Here is a 20,353-nt window from a genome sequence, read left to right as displayed (position 1 = left end):
GGAGCCCTCCAGCCTGCATGTACACATCTTGCTCAGCAGCTCCAAAGCTGCCAAACACACTGTTTTGCTTCTGGATGACTGGGACACAAGCAGGCAGCAGAATCCATTAATCACCTCCACTCTCCAGAAATAAGACAGTGTCAGAGCAACTTGTTCCTCATTGCTGTGCAGCACAGCCCTCCCAGTGGAGGTTCTCATAGAAACAGAAAGCAGCCAAGAGCACTTCTGAAGGGCTGAGGCTGGGATTCCCAGAGGGATCTATGGGCATCATGCATTTGATTCCAACTGAAAAACTGATGTAAACAATACCTTGTTACTTTGGTCTTCCTTTGGACACAGGCATACTGATGGTTCAGTCATAACTGAAGCCAGCAGAGATCCTGACCACACAGCAAAAGGGGGAGATGACAACCACATCACTAAACTTAGGCTGGCTGCAATCAAGGCCACAGGGAGAAATAACAACAAGGAAGATGGAGGGATGAAAGCTTCAGCAGGTATGAATGATGCCACACACTGCAGCTGTTAGCCAGTGGATGTGAGTGTTCAGCCCCACCATTCTGGCTTGAGATCCTGGTGGAACACAAGCTCACTCAGCACATGGCAGAGGCTAAAGGGACAATTATAGTCAGAAGCTCTTGACCCAGCCAGATGACACCTATTAACTCTAGCCAACATCATTGAATCCATCCAGGTTTCCAAATGACCTTCCTTTCTCACTTCAGTGCCTGAGAGTCTCTCACTAACAGAGTTGAGAGTTTCACAAACACCATGCCCAAATAGCTGGTTCAGAAAATTAGGCAGTGATCAAAGAGCTGATGTGGAGGGCATCACCACATCTCATCACACCTGCTGGGGGGAGAGGACACTCCAGACCAGCATCAAACTGGTGCAAACCCACTGGAGCTGGCCAAGTTCCCCTGGGCTGACAATCTGGGAGGTGTAGCCAGAACTCTCAGCCTGGGACAAGCCTAAAGTAGGCTTTAGCATGTGTTTCACTGGCATGGGCTGAAGAACCTTGCTTGTTACTGCATCACACAACCCAAAGTGCTTTGGTGGGTCTCTGAAGCTCCCTGCCTGGCTCTGAGGAAAAAAAAGGGCTGATACCAACTCATTGTAGAGGTTAGACAGAAATGAGAATGATCCCAAAGAGCAGCCATCCATCTGCACACTATGATAGCAAACATAACCTTCAGCAAAGAGCGTGGCCAAATGGGTTTGGGCCAGAGCAGATGGCAGATCCAGATCACAGAAACTGATGGCAGCAAAGAACTTGTAGTAAATACAAGCCCTGAAAAGAAACCTGGGAATTTACTGCATGGCCTGTGGTATTATGGCATCTGAACGGGCTTCAGGGACTGCACTAGTGTCAGACACCATTCTGTGGCCCAAGACCCTCATCTCCTCCTCACACAGATTCTTAGGGAAGACCTGATCAAAGGCACTTCCCAGGCATTTAGTCTGATATTGCTTCGACTCCCTTGCCCTGTCTGACATGCCTGAAGGCTCCTGCTAATTCTCAATGCTCCCCTGCCTTCCCCCAAAATAAAAGCAGAGCCAAGTGGGAAGACAGAGGGGATGTATGGCTTGATGCCTGGCTGCATGTCCACACTGTGACCCTTCCAATCATCCCCTGGTCAGAGCACCAGCACCACTGCAAACAAGAAAGGAAACAGACCTGAACCAACATTAAAGAGAATCAAAAAAAATAAAGATGAAGCTTAAGGCTGGGAGGTAAAACGAGGCTATTTTCTAGTTAGTCTAAGAAGGAAAGTTCCATCCATTTTCATTAGGGAAGCACTTTGGCCTTATCTCAGGTTTCACAGAGAAAGTGAGCTTTGAAGGTCACCGTACTCTCACACACTGGTGGCACATAACACTTACTGGATAGGTTCATATTCTCTCTCCTGTGACCACAGCTTCTCATTATTTTTATAAGAAATAGGAAAAAAAAAACAACCCACAACTATACAGCTTGAGATGAAATAAAACGACAAAAGAAATTAAGTCAATTTCTCATCTCTGCACTGAACACAGAAAGTACCTTGACTTGCTTCACTCTCCAGTTTGAGATCTTCATTTGGAATTCAAAACTCCTGGATGGCTCAGAGTAACACTTAAAAAAAGTGATACTTAACAAAATACCACTTTAAAGTGATACACCAGGAAGCTGGAATGTTCTCTGCCTACCTTACCCACACCACCTCTGAAAAATGAGACAGTGCCCATGTACCACTCCATCTTAACTGTAAAAGTGCTCCCACACAGTCAAACCCCTCCTGTGTAAAACCTCAGCAATGCTGAGCTTCCACAACTGTAGATAAAAATTATATACATATAAATGTGTATTTACAAAGCCAGCATCCCAAACAACTGCAGAAATGCTTCCAGTAGATTTCAAAAACATGATTAAGCTGAGTGCCCAGGTTTCACTGTTGGTTGAAACGGTCAGAAATAGCTCTACTGGAATGATGTTCAAGGATCATAAGCAAAAGCCCAAAATAAATTGATGGAAACAAGTGAAAATCCTTCTGTAATCACAGCACTGACTTCACTGTAGAGCAGCAAGCCCTACTGTTGGTAGATGCTGGCTGGCACACAAGAATTGAGACAGACCATTACTTTTTGCAGTGTAAAGTCAAGAATGAAGGATATAAAAATTTAGAGACCTGCACTAGAACTCTAACATGCTGGCAAGTTATGGGGTTTTGCAGACAGGGAGGGAAACAGACTTGAAAGCTGCAGTCCTGGTTATTTTAGAGAGACAAATATCACAGCTATGCTATAGATCTCTCCAGCTGCACTGAAGGACTGCTGTTAGCCAAGTTTGTTTGCCACACAGCTAGGAGGGAGAAAGCAGGAAAGCAAAGGTAACAGTTTCTTTATGACCACAGCTAGAAAAACTCCACAAAAACTCCACAAAGCCATACAGGCTGCAAACCCAGGTGTGGGACTTTTCCCTCCACCCCCTCACAAATCAGAGTTGTCACCACTGTGGGTATTTATCAAACTTGTCTGGCCTCCAGCAGAGTCTCCCAAACTCCATCCCAACCTCCTCCCCAGGCACAGGGAAAAAGCCCTTGCACATTCAGCACAAACTTGGGTCAGGCAGATGCAGACTGCTGAGCCCCAGCTCTCCACAGCTGGATTTTACCTCTCTCTGTTCACTGCAGATCTTGCACAACCAAAGGGGACGTTTCTGGGCTCCAAAGGTTTCTATTCCACACTTGGTGCAAACTTTCTGAAATAAGGAGAGGAAAAAAAAAAAAAGGGGTGTTTAGCAACTCCCTGTAGCCCTTGGGAAAACATCAAGAAGCATCTGTCCCAGTAGTCCTGCTCTCCTTAAAAACCTAAACATGGCACAATTTTGTTATTTGTCCCAGAGAACCACTGATCCCAGGAAGCTTCTTCAGGTCTACACAGACAGGAGGCAAAGACAAATCTTTAGGAAATCCCTTGACTGCAGGCAAGTGGAGAGAGCAAATCAAACCCTGTGAGCAACAGGCATATTTCTAAACTATTTTTTTATTGTTTGTTTTTTGTTTTTATTCCTCTAAATGCTCAAACCAAACCACTGTGTCATGGAAAGCAGCTGTAACCAAGTACAAACCAAGCATGAGTTTGTACAAGACTGGAAATCTCCTCTCTCCACCCATGTCCATTGTTTTGAAGCCCATAACTTCCCCTCCTTTCCAACACAGACTCAGCATTTATTGATCTGTGGCTGCTCAGGATGCAGGGATGTGCCCACATGCACATTTCCTGAGCAGAATGCCTGAGAGTGCCACACGGCCTCTGTTGCTGCACAGGGGAACTTTCATGGCTCTGCTGGCATTACAAACCATTTACAACCTGAATCACCTAATATTTGATAATGAAGCTGATGTGTATCAGGCTTGGCTTACAGCTTGAATGAGAAATTAGATGAATTATTTGATCCTCACAGAGCAAAAGCCACACACAAGAGGGCTCTGAGGAGAAAAGCCTTGCTTAGAGAGAAATGTGAATTTAATCTCCCCAGCTAAGGTTTTCCACAGCCCCCTAACCAGGCTGCTCCACCCTGAGGTCTGTGTCCAAGGACAAAAGTCTCAGCCCTCAGTGTCATTGTCTGGAGTAAGAAAGAGGCAGAACTTTGGTATTTGAGGTGATGGCTTCACTGCATGAACAAACACACCCAATTATTTTGGTCAGTGTAGTCCAAAGGCAAATTTGTCCCTGACTCGTGCTGCACACAAAGGGTGAGGTGGCACCAGCAGTCCCACAGGGGTTGGTGCTCCTCTCCATCACTCTGTTCCTACCCTCAACATCTCAGACAAATCATGGAACAATCCCTTGGGGCTGGTACATCAGTCCTCAACATGGTGCTACCAAGTCAAGAGGTATTGAGACGTAACTCATAGACACCACCTGAGGAACCACAAATTCCTTCTCCCTCAACCCAACATCTGAAGGAGCAACTCAGCCTTTGACACCCTCTCAGATCCCCATCCCCACACATATAGCACATTCAAACACTCCCTCTAGTGGAAGTTCCCAAGGCATTTTATTCCTTGCCATCAATCTTCAAAGTTCCAATTTGAACAGGGCTGTCCTCCTCCCCTTCTCTGCAGCCTAACTGAAAAGTTGATCATCACACAACCTCCTCAGAAGACATAAAATTCAAGAGCATTAAACACAGCCTTGTTCCTCATTAAATACTAGGTAAAACTTGTATCTTCTATTTCATCTTTTCCACATGATACTAGTACTCTCTGCATGGTAAATGACACATTATGCTTTGTCTATTATTAACATGTATGGATTTGCATCCATCTTTGTCTTGCCATAATGCATTTCTTTCTAAGATGATAAAAACTAATATTAAAAATATTTTTCATAAAACAGAAAGTGGATCTTGGAAAACCCACCAGGCTTCAAGAAATACAGAACCTTTATTCAGCTGAATGAGCTTGCTGAAAGCAAGTTCTTTGCCCATTTCAGCTGCATCATTGCAGGAGGGCTTGTTGTTGGATTAAATGGGCTGCAATGAGCTGGTAACAGAGCAGCATCAGCAAGAGAAACATGAACTTTAAAAATCCATAATTCCCTGACACATCATTGCTTATTGTACACAACACTGCACCAATGATGGATATCCCTGGATGAGGGGGAACAAGCTTGAATAACAGCTCAGTCTGTGTGCTCTGCTGACAGGTTGACTGTTCCCTCAGTTCACAACATTAAAGGAGAGAAGCCTGTGGCACCCATCAGCTTCCCCACCCTGAGCTTGCACACAGCTGGAAAGCAGCTACAAGCCACAAACCAAGCTGAAAGCAGCTGCAAAAGGCACCCTGGAAAAGTAGGGACTCACTTTAAACCAACGTGGATCTGAGTCCTTTGAACTGCCCAAGAGAATCTGTTGCCTCCTCATTAGTGCAGAGGGCTCACAGGAGGAGGTTGGGAAGTGCTGTGGCAATGTGACCTAGCTGGCTGTGACCTACCTGGCTCCAGACAAGGCAGGAGCAAAATTACCAAGGGAAAAAGGCAAGAACACAGCACATCCTGCTATTCCATGCACTTGAAAGGCAGGAAACAGCCAGTCTGCTGTTCAGCCCCTTATTGTCCAGAGACACGTGAGCACAGAGCCCATGTCCTCTCCAAGAGAGCTGCCCAGTATCTCCTCTTTTAGTCTTTCACTTCCCAGTTGCCTCCTTCCCCAGCCCTTCCTAAAAGGGCTTCTTTCTCCCCAGCTTAGGACTCAGGGGTTCCAAGATTTTAATTTATTTTCCCAGTCAGTGCCTTACCAGCAATCCTCTGCATAACCTCTGCCCTAGTCAGGTCAGTTCTGTGCACAGGATCCAGAGAAGAAAATCCAATGCCAGCAAAGCTCCCAGCAGCTCCCAGCCCAGTGAGCACACATGGAAGGACACTGGGACCATGGTTCTGGCTGCAAGAGGCACCCACTTCCCTCTTACACCCACCTCTGCCCTCTTACAAGAGCTCTAAGCCCAGCAGTGCTGCAGCCAGCCACAGACCAGGCCAGGCAGCCTGCTCAGCGTGGGAACTGCATCTCACAGCCTCCAGCAGGGCCAGCACAAAAGGTTCTCTCTCACCCATGGCCTGCATGGCTGCCTAACCACACATGTGCCAAGGTGCACCACTCCATGGCAAAGGAGCAGGTGCTGTCCTGTGGGCTCCATAGGACATCTCAGTGACACTAGTGACATGGACAAGTGTCTCCTTGGCTCCAGCACCCAGCAAGGACAGTCAGAAGAGGCTGCTCCCTTCCACCTTACCACCAGTAAGTCAGAAACACTCCAGCACCCTCACCTCTCCCAGGCAACCTGCTGAGGCAGTCACTGACAGAGGTATCTCCCCAGGGAAAGATGGGCTCTAAGTGCAGGAAAAACAGCCTCCCAGCAGAGGGAGGATAAGGTGGTTGCCTTGGAGATGATCATCTCCACAGCAATACAGATTAACCCCTTAGCTGCTGGGTCTAGACAAGACACACTGGTCCCCCAGGGCACTGGCAGAGCATCAGTGGCCCTGCAGACTGATGGCCCCTCCAAGCAGCACCCATCCAGTCCCACCAACACCAGACACAGCCACAGGCAGCCACTGATGCACAGGGAAATTTCTGTTCTGGGGCTGGAAACCTAGCACTGGTTTGGAACTTGAAGGGGGACTTGAGTCCTCTGAAGAGACACATTACTGGAAGGTCTAAGGGCAGATATTTCAGTAACACTAAAGCACTCAATCTCTTTTATGAGTTGTTTCTGATGGATGTAAACTTCTGCCCCTTTTCCCACCCTGATGCTCCTGAGGGGGAGGCACAGAGGGGGGTGATGCACCCACCTCGGCACTAAGTGCAGTTTAGGTCCCTGAGGAGTAAAATAACCAGGCTGCAAGCAAAAACCTGATAGTCTGACACCACTGACCTAAACAAGTGGGGCTAAGATAACTCTGCAGAACTTTCCAGCTTCTGAGAGGCCTGGGGGGCCTTTCCTGAACAGAGCTGCTACCAGAAACAGGCAAAACCTGTGTGACCAAACCCACCTTTTTGCAATCCTGACAGAAGACTGATGTGCTGCCCAGCAGCCCGAGCAGCTCCCCACAGAGCAGGCACTGGGAGAGGCCATTGCCCATCACGTTCTTCCTCATGTTCTCCAGCCGCTCCACCAGGCGCCTGCAGGGAAGAGGACAGAGCAGAGGTCACAGAGGTCACCTTGGAAATGGGAGCACGTGGTCCTGAGGGATGCCAAAAACCTGCAAGCTCTGCTCCAGACTCAGCATACCTTCCCTGCAGCTCTGGGCCCCTTGCTGAGGCTGTATGTATTTGCACTTCAGTCTCTGCACTCAGTGTTTCCCACTGGCTCTTGGACTTCCCAGGATACAAATCTTTGTAAACTCTATCAGTAAATCTCTGTAAATTCATCCACCAGTGCTCACCAAGCCCAGAATAACCAGAACTGTGAATACCACTGACAAGCCTGACCCAGCCAAAGGGTGCAGAGCAGACAACTCCCAGGAGAGGCTTGGTCTCAGCACTCTTTAGGAGATGAGTGTCATGGGGGCCACAGAGTCTCAGCACAATGAGTTCCTGCCTGCAGAGCAGTGAAAACATTTGGTGCTCAGGTCAGGGTGAGTCAGACAGCAAGGAAAAAGGGCAAAGGAATTAAACCTGCCAAGTTCTGCTCCATTCCTACACACACTCCCTGAAACCAGCACTGCAGGCAGATCACTGCCCACAGCCCATCAGAAGCAGGAAGGCCAGGCTGAAGCCATCAGAGCAAAATGAGCCTGGGTGCAGTGCAGGAATGCCAGCAACTGCTCCCCTCAACAGCCCTCTGGAAGACAGGAAGCACAATGTCTGCATCAGCAGGACCAGGAGAAGTCAGGATGAGCAATTAGGATGCGAGATGTGGTGAGCATGCAGAGCAAGGCTGCTGCCACCAGATCACTGCTTGGCAATTCTCAGGCATCCATTTGGGGATGGGGATAACAACAGTCAGGTCATTTATCAGAGGCAGTGACCAGCCCCAGCCCTGTGTGTGTGTGTGAAGCTCAGGGAGGAAAACCCCACCCTGCTGCCCAGGCCACCCCAATGTCCCCATCCACCAAGTCCCACTCTGGGAGGAAGGCAAGGTCTGTCTGATGGGGTCAGGCAGCACAGCCAGGCTGAGCCATAGTTCCTGGATTTATGATCCCTGACTTCAGCACTAGAGAATGCTTCAGCACAGGCTCTCTCTTTCTCCAAGCCACACAACACCCACAGCACAGGGACAGTCAGCCCCTCATGGTCCCCCCATGTATCACAGACACCACTGGGAGCTCTCCTCAGCTCTCTCTAACGTGCACTGCACAGGAACAGAGCAGAGCACAGGGGCAGGAAGCTGGCCATGGGTGGGAATCACTGGGATTTCCTGTCTCCTGAAGACAAAACACTGCTGGGAAATGCTGCAGGGCTGCCCCAGCTCCCTGGCTTTCAAGGCAGCATAGGATGACCATAGACACAGCTGAGGCCAGACTTCCAGCAGGACTGAAAACAAATGGAAAGCTGCAGCAGCAAAAGGATGCCAGTAAATTAAATAATCCAAGCTAGCAAACCCCTTCAGTTGGGCTCAGCCAACTAGAACACAGATTCATTCAGTGCTCCAGGCAAAATCCCAGGGAGCTGCTGGGACAGACATGGGAAAAAACCTAAGTGTGCTGCAAGCAGCAGTTCCTGAACACTGCCATCCATGAGCAGTGGGTGCAGCTGTACAGCTCAACATCTTCTTCAGCCTCTTCCAGAGCCACTGGGGCAGCTGCCTTAGCACAGGCTGCTTTTACCAGGGGCTGTGTCAGTGCTGCAACCAACAGCAAGCACCAAGGCTCAAAGAAAGCATGAGAAAGGCCTGAGACATGGGGAGAAGGAAAACATCCCATCCTTCCCAATGCTAATCACTTCCAAACAACATGGGAGGGGAAAATAACCAACCTAAGGGATGCTCTGACTGAGCTCAGGCAGTCAGGAGAGCCACTGCTCTGTCTGTGCTGACCTTTCCTTCTGAGGGAAGGGGACAAATGAAAGGGACTGTACCCAATGCGCTGCTGCTCAGTGATCTCCAATTTCTCTGCCTTGTGGATGACTTCCAGAATGACCTCAAGTTCTTGTGGGCTCAGAGCCTGCATCTTCCTCTGCTTCTCAGTCTGGAACGTGTGCACTGACCAGCCTGTCTGGAGCCTGTTGGAGGGAGTGGAGGGAAGAATTAAGCTGTGAAAGGAAAAGTCCAAAACCTCTGATCTGCCCCGCAGGCCAAACCTGCCAGAGGAGTCTGATGAACACCCCAGCTAACACCCAAAGTGGGACTCTCTTCTGACTGACAGCTCACCATGCCACTTCTCCAGCAGCACTGAGTGCTCCTCTGTCTCTCCCTGCTCTCTCATGTCCCTTTCTGCTCCAGTTTGTATTTTACCACTCCATGTCCTTCCTCCTGCTTGAAAACCCATCAAGAAAATGAGTGCTCCAGGGACTGGCTATCCTGGGGGTGCCCTTGAAGAGATGGGTGCTGGTGCCAGACACAGCAGATGCCAAGAGCAGCTCCAGAACATGGGGATTACCAGCACCCTCCTCCCTCCACATCAGATTTCTAAGGTCCTCAGAGTTCAAACACACAAAGCACCAGGCACACTTTGGAAACTCACTCCCTGGGTCTAATCCTGGCCCACAGGAGGACTTCAGCAAGCTCCTTCCCTCCATGCCTCACATTAGACACCTGAGATTTCTCTTTCTTTCTCTTGGGGATAGGCAGGAGCTTTCCCAGCTCAATTAATTACCATTCAGTAGGGGTTTAGAGGTCACTGGATAAACTCACTGCTGCCAGCAGAATGCAGGGCACTATCAGACTCAGCCACCTTAATGAGGCTTTCAGATGACACTGGCAAGTGGCACTGGTGTGAAGTGTTCTCACTCAGGCACTCCTCTCAGACCTCCTGTTTTCTAACACTTTGTAGGAGGCTGACCCCAGAGGTGCAGACAAGAGCAGAGGTGGCAGGGGCATGGTATTAGCTGCCAGAAAAGGAAAGCATCCAAGAAACAAAGGCAATTTTAGTGCTTGACTCATCTCCATTCTTTTTGTCTTCAGGTTAGGCAGTAATTTAACTTCAGGAGAAAACGAGAACAAATGACAAGTTCCTAAAACAAAGGAGTGCTGGCAGCTGGGGGATGCTATCAGTTATACTGAGGGTGCTGCAGAGACAGAACCACAGAATCATTTGGGTTGGAAGGGACCTCTGAGATCATCAAGTCCAACCCTTGCTCCACTACCACCGTGGTTCCCAGCCCATGGCTCTGAGTGCCACATCCAGTCTCGTTTTAAAAATCTCCAGGGATGGAGAATCCATCACCTCCCTGGGCAGCCCATCCCAATGCCTGATCACCATCCTTCCTTTCACCCAGGGAAGGACTGATGGGGTGGACTCCCAGCACACACCAGCCCCAAACTGCTGGCAGGTCCCAGCAAGCAGCCAAGCTCCAAGCCCCAGCTTTGCTGTCTCCTGTCCCACCCAACTTCTAGGGCACAGAGGGGTCTGGGTGACAAACTGCCTCCCGAGCAGGCCATGCCCAAGGCTCCACAGAGATCTTGGGAAGCCATTCAGGAAGGCTGGAAGGTGACCAGGGGGGTGGTGGGGACTCACTTGGCACGCAGTGCCAGCTGCCTGTCGTTGGGGCACACCCACTGGCCCGTCCCGCTGCCAAAAATCGTGTCGGCCATGGTACCAAGCTGAGAGGAGAGGCAGGGAGCAAACACCTGTAAGATGCAAACACCAGCGCTGAGCAGAGCTGCCACCCCACGCCAAAAAAAAAAAAAAAAAACCAAAACAAAAAGCACAGGGCAGTGTTTGGCACAGCCTGATTAACCTTCCCCCCAGGGCAACTCTTCTGGCAAAGCAGAAGAGAGGTGAGGAGACTCCCCCACAGACAGCAGTAAAAACATACCAACATTCCCATGAAATACAAGACAGTAAATACCTTCCAATACTTTGAAGTCAAGGCTGGAAGCTTAGATTTTCTGTTTACTCTGAAAAAAAAACCAAAACAAGTAAAAAAACAAACAAAAAAAATCCAACAAGAGACCCTTTGTCAGTTCTGATTTTTCATTTCAAGCTGGAGAAATGCATTGTTTCCAAGAATAATCTCTGCCCCATCACGGTTAGAGCCCCAGCGCTGCAGTATTGACAGAGAAAACCACTCTAAAAGACACAAAGGAGCTACAGTTGCTTTTTTTTTTTTACCTCTTAATGGGGTAACAAAGAAAAACCCACGCGACAATCAGCATGAATAGTGCCAAGTCACTCCGTTCATTAAAACTGCCTCCATAATAGCCTGGTATTTATAGCCACTGCCTACAATAGCAGCTTGTTTGCATTCTCTGCTGTTGAAGACAGCACCTCTGGCAGCAGAGCTCCTACTGAGGCTCCTGAAACCAGCACGGTCACTCTGAACTGCTCAGTAAAGGCAGCAAGAGCCACCTTCCACGGGCTGGTGGCAGGAAGGCATCCTCAGAAGGGACTTGGCAGCTAAAGCAGTTCTGAGTCTGACAGGAAGCACCAAAGGACAGACACAGCCAAAGAGATTTCAGTGGAGACAAAACTAGTCCTGATGCACCAACCTTTCCTCCTGCTGGACTTGCTCTCCAGCAGAGCAAACATCTCACCAGCCCTAATGAACAAGTTTCCAGGTATTAATACTTACCTCTCCCAGAATAGACACCTGCCAGCTTTGAAACCATACCTGCTGGGCAGAGATAAGGTGCTTAATGCTGTTTGGCAAACACAAATCAGATACAATAGCAGGCAGGGCGCCAGCTGTGCAGCAGTTCCCAAGGAAGGAAGCACATGTTCCCTTCTCCATCCACAGCACATTTCCCTCCTGCAGTGCCCAGGGTTCAGCCTTGCTGCACCCACGCGTGCTATCTGCTCCTGACACACCGAGCCTGCTGCTGCTGGGCCAGCCTGGGAGGCAGCAGAGGCTGCACACAGCCTTGGCCCCCTCACACTGCCATGGAGGCAGCTTCTACAAATCCATTTTGTCTCCCTGGGTTGAGCTCACAAGTGCCACACACGCTGCACTCCCCCCCCAGCACAGAAACACCCACTCGGGATAGAGAACTGACAGCTCTGTCCTGCCAAACAGCTACAAACAATGATCCCAATGATCCCATCCTGGAGAGGCTGAAAACCCAGTGCTAACAGCAGGCAGGGGAGAAGAGGAGGGATTCCACACAAAGCACAGATTCCTTTCAGTGCAGGGGCACAGAGGTGTAAAAAGGGTGAAGGCTACAATAATTCAGCATCATTCATCCACACAGCCTGACTGTGCAGCAAAGCAAGGCAGGGAGGAGATGGAAGGCAGCATGAAATGTTCAGCAGAGAGAGGGGTGATTGAGACAGGAAGGACAGACTGATGTGGCACACACAACTCTTTAAACCTTTACTCCATTTCCAAAAGGGATCATTGCTAGAAGAAATCCTTGCACCCTGGCATCTTGGATTCACCACTGACTTTCCCTGCTCTGCTCATTGCCACACATGCTGTGGGTTTGCATTTCCATTTTGGCCCAGAACACCTCCTGCTCTTTTCATCTCCTTCACCATCTCAAGCAAAAGGAGCAGGCAGTCCCCACAGGTCCCACAGCAGCTCACACACTGGGCAGCAACCCAGCAGTAAGAGCTAAAGAACAAGGCAGGCTGGCCCAGGCAGAGCTAGAAGCAGCTACAATTTCCCACAGAACTGCTGACCTGCCATCCTCAGGATAATTTCCAAGCCTGTGATGTGTTGCTACAGGATTGTAACAGGTAACAGGATTGCACATGTAACCTCCCTGAACACACACAAATGCATATATTAAACTACTCTTCAGACATACCATGTACTCTCTCCTCCCACTCATGCACAGCCCACCCCATGTCCCACTGGTGAGGCTGGGTGCACCCAACCACCCCACAGCAGCTGTGGGAGGTCGAGTATAAAAGCTAAAGCTGGAGCTGAGTCTCATACTATGGTCAGGGCAGAGTTTGCTGTCAGCAGCTGTGCCTTCGGGGTGGAAAGCAGCATCTGCTGCTCCTCTGCAGGGTTTTATCTGCTCCAACAGAGCTGGAGGCAACTCAGAATAGAGCACATCAGGTAAGTGTTTTTTTCTCAGGAGACCTAAACAGATTCTCCAGCCTCATACCACAGTGTACTTTTCTCAGCATGACTGAACAAAAACAAGCAATGTCATGCTCCTTTGCCTCCTTATTCAGCATATGCTTTCTGCCCTCCACCATTCCCTGAGCAGCATCTGCAAAGCAAGAAGGAAAACAAAACGCAGCCCAGAGATCCCTCATACCCCAAAACAGATCCATTATTCCCCAAAATATTTTACAGGAGCGTTTTCTTTCAGCAGCATTGGGTGTCTGCTGCTCCCTCTGATGCAAACTGGCATTGCAGGTGGCTTTGGACTTCTGCCTCTGAAAAAAAGCCCAGTGAGGTGTGACACGACTACCTGGGAGAAGGAGACAAGAATGACATGGGACTGCAGGCCACAGTCTGCTGGGCTGAAGCAGAGCTCTAGCAGGACTGGAGGGAAAGGAATATCTTGCATGGCCATAGGAATGATGACAGAGAAGTGGTACCAGGATCTGGAAGGCGTGAAGCATCCCCTTTCTTATCTCAGTACAGGACAAGAAGTACAGGGGAAGCAGCCTAATCAGAAACACCAAGATAGCAACACCATGCCAGCCTGGGGAGTCATCTTTGTGGGTTATGGTGAAACAGCCCTCTCATGCTGTCAGCCTCCACTGTGTTGTCTCTCAAAAATGCTCCAGTTAGCACCTACCTGACCAAGCTGTCCGCTCCTCTCAAGGAGCTAAAGGGCAGAAACAGTCAGTGTCTAGCAGTGAGAGAACAAGAGAAATTCACAGCTCTTGGCCCTGCTGCAAGTACACTGCATAAAGTACTTCGTGTTACAGAAAGAAAACTTTCCACTCCAGGATTCTGCTTTTTCCTTGAACTAAGAATTAAAAGGCAGCTCTTATCGATACTCCATGACCTCCTTAGAAAAGCCCTCCACCTGTTTGTTCCTTTCCTGTGATGGAAGAAGTCATGTGAAGCAAAACCTCATTAAATCTGAGTCCACCTGGCTGCCCTTGGCACAGAAGCTAAGAGGAGCACTGCCCTGCAGAGCCCTCTGCAAGGGGCCAGGAGCATTTTGGAGGATGTGTAACAGAGCACATCTCTGCTGGCAGCTCTGATGTGGCACTGCTCCTGCTGTCCCCACGATGGGACTTGGGCTCTGCAGCCAAAGAACAGGACTTCAGTCTGTGAGGAAGAAACCTTCAGGTAGGGGCTGAGTGAAGGAAACAGCAGCAGGGTCACTGCTGACTTGACACCACAGCCCTGCAGAGCAACCACAAAGCCAGCAGGATCTTTCCCACTTGGCAATTCCCACTTCTTGGCCTGGAGGATGCTGGTGGGATGCAGCTTGGCTGAGCAGCAGGATGTCCTCCAGGCACAGGCTGGGGAAGGACAAGCACCCTGTAGTGTCACCCCACAAAGTCACACAGCCATGGCTCCTGTAGCAGGCACACCTTCCCTAGCAGCAACAGACCAGCTGTGGGAGGTGTTCCTGGGTGTATTCCTGGTCCATGTTCCAGGATATTTGGCACAACCTACAACTGGCAGCTGCACTGGCAGCACGTTGCCACGTTGGCCTGTCCCAGAGCTAGGCCTGGCTAGAACAGTGCACAGCCACAGCCCTTTGACATGGCTCTCTTCAAAGAATTTCAGGCCCTTCTGTGAAGGCAGGACAGCTTTCCCAGCAGAACAGCAACATGAACATCCTGTCTGTTTGCCTTAACAAGAGGGCACAGCAGTAGCAGGTCATGGCAAAGGTCCTGTGAGCATAGTGCCTACTATCTGACCAGCAGACACTTAAAGAAGAGTACAAGAACAGAGCATAACACAGCAATCCTTCCCCAGAATACCCTCCCAGCCTCCAGAGAATCCCACATCATGCAGTCCCTGAGCCAGGCCATAGCTCTGTATTTAACACTGTTAACACTTCTCTGTCCCAAATTTACCAGCTAACTTTTTCATCTCACATCCACTTTCAGCATCATCTTGCTACACCAAGTCCCAACTCCTCCACCTCAAAAACATTTTGACTTTACCTTGACTGTGCCAAAGTTAAAACTGAAGTGCCTGGCTGACTTTGAGGCAGTCACTGCAGTAGAAAAACCTCCTCATGGCAGCAAAAGCACAGCCTGCACAAGCCCTCCTGCAGCTGGGCTGATTACAGGTGCCCACAGAGCATGAATTCCTCAGAGCCCTTTGAACACAAAAATGTCCTATTCAGGCCTGTAAGGAGCTCTCCAGTCAGCTTTCATTTGCCTGCTTATTTCAGCTAAGCAGCTTGTGTCTATACTAATTCTTTTTTTATGGGAAATTAATTAGGCAATTAAAAAAAAATAATTCATTAAAAAATACAAATTAAACAGTTGGCTGGAGATGAGCTCCCAATTCCCAAGCTGAGCTGTGCTGGTGTAATTAACTTGCCTGCTTCCAGGGCGTCACCTCCCCCAGGACTCTCAGCTTGCACCAGGTACCTTGCTGGTCTGTTTTCCCTTTTAGCTGCTGCTCCTTCTAAGAGGCAGAGTAATTACTCTCTGCTCCCTGCACCAGACCCCATTATCCCCTTAGCAACTGAGTGTTTGCTCTTGTTGCTATGCCAGAGGATAAATGAGGAGTGGAGATAAGGTTAACCCAGCCCCTGCCTCCCACCCATCGCTGGCCAGTCCCTTCTCCTCCCAGACACCAGCAAGGAAACAAGTGAGAGTAGGCAGGGAAAGTCTGTTTAGTCCAGACATAAACCTTCCCCTCCTGTTTTAAAGTTCCCAGTGCTCCAGTTGCATGTCAAAGCTCAGAAGTGTTTTAAAGTGACAGAATAACCCTTGGAGCTGTGGAAGCCTGGCAGAAGACACTTGACTTTCAAGAGAGCCACAGGAGGAACTGTGCCTGTACGAATGCTGGCCTGAATCAAGGCTTTCTAAAAGTTTATCTCACACACAAACCACCTTGAACTGCCCCTTCAACACCTCCATCTAAGCAGCTCCTCATCCCTTCCACACCCTGAGTAGCAGATGGAGAGCCAAGTGACACAAGGATTCCAATCTGATCAGGCTTGATTTGCATCTCTGCGGGCTGGGCCAACAAAGACAAGGGAAACACACGATGTTTTCCTTGGCAAGTTCAGGACAACAACTGAACAACAACAAGAACCCAATCAGACAGACCTTCTCCAGTCTGTCTCACCATGAAAGCTCAATCTAAGCAGGACCAGCACCAGCAAAATAGAGAAAAGCTCATGTATTCAGTTCTGGTTGGTCCAGCTTTAATTTTAACACAATCCAGATGCAGCAGACAGAAAGCAAGAGGTGTAATTGTCACATAAGGCCAAGTCAGAAAAGAAGCAACTGAGGATCAGGTTTTTTTTGGGGGGGACAAAACAAAGAAGGTTCCCATGAAGCAGAGCTGCTTCCCAATCCAGCAGCTGCAAGAAGCCTCATTCGTTTTAAGGCAGAGCTTATTAAAGAGCTTATAAAATACAATGCCCTGGAGGTCCATGCCAGTCCTACGAGTGGGAAGATAAAATCAGCACTACAGGAAAACCGACATACGGCACCAACAATCTTGTATTAATGAAAGGCACTCACTACCGTGGCTATTTGATATATAGTAAGCTATGAAAAAACAGGTTTTGCCCAAGCAAAGCAGTTTTTCAGCTCCCCAGCACCCTGTGATGCCAGCGCTGTTCCACCTAGCAAGGTGTATCTTAATTTATCAGACTTTGGCCCGATTTCCTTCTGATCCCCAGCCAGGCAGGTGCTGCTGCAAAGTGAATAATTCATGCAGACAGCGGGCTCTTTCTGACTCACGTTCTGGGGCAGGTTGATCTGGCACAGGAGAAGCAAATTAGCATCTAAATGGCCAATTACAGAGACTCATTTCACTATTCTGATATGCTAAAAAAGCTCAGGAGGCCTCCTGGGCTGGAGGTTGGCAGGGTGCAATCGGTACCTCCCAGTCTCCAGGGAAGCATCAAGTTTCTTAGAAAGGATTGGACATAGCAAGGAAGCACTGAGCACCAGGCAGTGTTTGGCAAGGAATCCCTTGCAGGAGGACCACATGCCAACCTATTTCAAGGGTAACCTCATGTGAACCAGGAAAAACGCGTTCACAGACAGCGGAGAAGCTGTGCAGAGAAACTCCCTGATGCCCTTGACAAAAAACTCTCTCTCCAGCCTGGCTCCCAGCCCCAGGCCTGCCATCACGTCTGGAGGATGAAATCCCCTTCCTCAGCATCCTTAAGCTCTAGTATTGGTTTGGAAGCCCTAGAACATTACAGAAGAACAGCTAGCAGTAACCCCAAGACGTTTATCACTGTGAAAGTTGTCGGTACACACAAAATGAAAGCCATAAACTTTGACTAAGAGCTGGGGAGTACGTGACCCAAACTGCAGGAGGCTAAAATCCCTGCCAGTGGGCACAACATCTCATTCTTCTTTGCAGATACAGCAGCACCCATCACTCTGTGTCACTGTGCCCAAAAGGACCGTGACAATCCATCCTTTGCAGGATGCACATGGCTGCTCTCACTACAGAACAGACACAAATCAAGCAGCTCTCAAAAGGACAGCAAGGCTCACAATTTTTTTTATTTTTTTTTTGGAAAGCACATGACACTTCCAGCCTCCCAGTTCTGCCTCGTCTCACACGCACCCCCCTCTGTCATTTGTATTCAGCTACCTTCAGAAACCTGAATTCCACCCAAACCCAGCCTTGTGCACTTTGCCTTACCGTGTTTCTGCACTACTTTCAGCTGCATTTTAGGCAAGACTCTCCTACCTGTGGAGCTCACAAACTTTGCTCCCTTCTCCCAGCTCTCCAGGAGCCGGACACGCCGCTTTTCCCTACAGCTTTCCAACCAACCGCTCGGTACCGACACACAAAAACTCTGCTTGAAACTCGGTACGAAACACCCCGACTCCCTCCCGGCCCGCAGCACCCACCTGCTCTCCGGCCCGGATCCTCCACAACTCCCGCTGGCTCCAAGGCTCCTCCCGGGACAAGGCGGAACCGGAGGCACCTGCGCCGGGCCGGGCCGCCTCCAGCTCCGCCCGCTCCGCGCTGCTCCGCGCTGGGATCCGCGACCCTCCCCGGGCACCGGTACCGGGGCGGCCGCCAAGGTCCGGGCCGGAGCTCGGAGTGGAGCCCTCGGCAGCTGCCCAGCTGTGGGCTGGGACCGAGTGGGAGGCCCAGAAGGGAATGGAATAACTGAATATAAAAACAGTGGGAAAAACAAACAAACGAACCAAACCGCAAAAGAAAACCACAACGAAACAAACAAACCCGGCGGCACCAAAACAAGACAGAGCAAAGCAAGCAAATAAATAAAAGAAAACAACAAGAAATCCGAACTACAAACGAGGATAGCTGGCAGAAAAAAAAAATAAATCCACAAAACAAAAAGACCAACAAAACCAAACCACAGACCCATCCGAAGTTCCTCAACAACCAAAACTTACCCCACGACAAAAAAAAACCAAAAAAACCCAACAGAAAACCCGCACAAAGAAAACAAATAAAAAAACCCACCAAAATAATACAAACAACAGAAAAACCCCAAACCCACAACTGCAAAGCAAAAGCTGCTGGGGCTGGGGCTGCCCCGGGGAGCTTTGTGACTTTTGAAACCATTAAGGGTGCAAATCTGCAGAGTGATCCTCTAGGAGTCCACGGCTACATTAAGCTGCCTGGAAAAGCAGCAAAATTTAGCTTTGCTTTTTTTTGACAACAAAGTTATTCCTCCCAGAGGTGCTGAGGGCTGCTCGTAGCCTGGACTCTCACGCTTCGTGGCAGAAAACACGTCCCTCATTGCATGTCTGGAGAGCTGTACAAGTGCAATGCTCCTGGTGAAGTGACAGCTCTGGGATCATCCTGTGAGTCAACAGAAAACCACAGGAAAATAATTATTCCTTTGCACCAGCCTGTGAAGACGGAAATTAGGGCCCATTACTGTTTAAACGTTCAGTGGAGGAAGCGAGTAAATGTGCCATGTGGCAGGAACGGGGTGAAAAAGAAGGGAAAGAGAAGCTAATAGAAAAAGAAATCATGTCTGTGCTTCCACTGCCCGTTCAGAGCCTCCCCACAAGACTTCAGGACTAGCATAGGCTCCCTAAGTCACCTTTTACATAAATCAAGTTCAATTCTGAGTATAAATTTTGGTTTTTGGTCTAAGCAAGTGCTGAAAAATACATCAGAGGAAGAAGTGTTTGCATTAATATAGAGCCTGTATTTCTGTGGAAGAAAGCACTTGAAGATGACATTTCTCACCAGGGTTGCTCTTCACACAGTCAATAATATAAATAAATTAAACATCCCATTCAGTCAACTTCAGGAAAAATATAAATTATGTTATTTAAGTAGCTGTACTGGCAGGAAATGATACAGACCTCAGAGGCTGTAACAATGCTGCTGTTGAATTTGTTTGTTGGGATACCCAACAGATGCTTTGGAGTCTGACTGGGCCTTGATAGCTGGAAGTCAGAGAGAATAAATATGACATGGCATTAAAGATTTAGAAAGGCTAAATATGAGTTTTAACTTGATAGCATGAAGTCAATTTTTAATACACTCGCTTCTCAGGATGCAGGCACTTTCCACCCAAAGAACCCTTCAAAATCTCCCTTTTATCAATGATGAGTTTCACTGAATTATTCACCAGATCACAGCTGCCAGAGATTTAAAACACACACACACACACAACAAGGGCTGTAACAGAGAGCAGCCCCTTCCCCCAGGCCTATCAGTGGTGCTGACAGTCACACCATGGATGCCCTGAGCTGATCCACTCTCCTTCCAGTACAGCACATAATTGCACACCAGGGAGCAGCCTTTCTGTGTCATCCTTGGACAGGCACATTTCTCAAGAACTGAAAAATAAAGACTGTTTTCAGAGAGGTGTTCAACTGGTGGGCATGAAGGTGGCCTGGAGAAGAACTAGAGATGCTTAAAAGCAGCCTTGCTGTACAGCAAAACAATTCTAATTGTAACAGTCCTATGGGAAAAGAGTCCCAGTTTGGACTCTGGACTGGTATCACAGAATCATTTGGGTTGGAAAGGACCTCTGAGATCATCAAATCCAACCCTTAATCCACCACCACTTTGGTTCCCAGACCATGGCACTGAGTGCCACATCCAGTCTCTTTTTTAAAACCCTCCAGGGATGGAGAGCAGGGTCTGAGCTCCCGTTCTCAGCTGTGTCCTTGCACAGCTGCTCTGCTTTCACAG

General features: G+C 48.9%; 1 protein-coding gene across 4 annotated transcripts in view; it reads right to left on the bottom strand.

Moving 5' to 3' along the window:
- Positions 1-18,159, bottom strand: part of RPH3AL (rabphilin 3A like (without C2 domains)) — a 44,661-nt gene extending 26,502 nt beyond the window's left edge. For 3 of the 4 annotated variants that reach the window (XR_003988364.1, XR_003988365.1, XM_008492354.2), the window contains exons 1-5: positions 10,994-11,033; positions 10,660-10,772; positions 9,062-9,205; positions 7,036-7,165; positions 3,155-3,241 (exon numbers count right to left, since the gene is read on the bottom strand). Coding sequence is in view for 2 of the 4 variants with exons in the window: in XM_008492354.2 (XP_008490576.2) it covers positions 3,155-3,241; positions 7,036-7,165; positions 9,062-9,205; positions 10,660-10,736 (438 nt within the window). In the remaining 2 variants the exon portion in view is untranslated. Of the gene's footprint in view, positions 1-3,154; positions 3,242-7,035; positions 7,166-9,061; positions 9,206-10,659; positions 10,773-10,993; positions 11,043-18,072 lie in introns of those variants that run through there. The other variant, XM_030462465.1, reaches the window with a different exon arrangement.
- Positions 18,160-20,353: the final 2,194 nt, after the last annotated feature.

Source organism: Calypte anna, chromosome 19, assembly GCF_003957555.1.
Source record: "Calypte anna isolate BGI_N300 chromosome 19, bCalAnn1_v1.p, whole genome shotgun sequence".
Classification (NCBI taxonomy): domain Eukaryota; kingdom Metazoa; phylum Chordata; class Aves; order Apodiformes; family Trochilidae; genus Calypte; species Calypte anna.
This window is presented reverse-complemented; position numbering and strand designations above follow the sequence as displayed.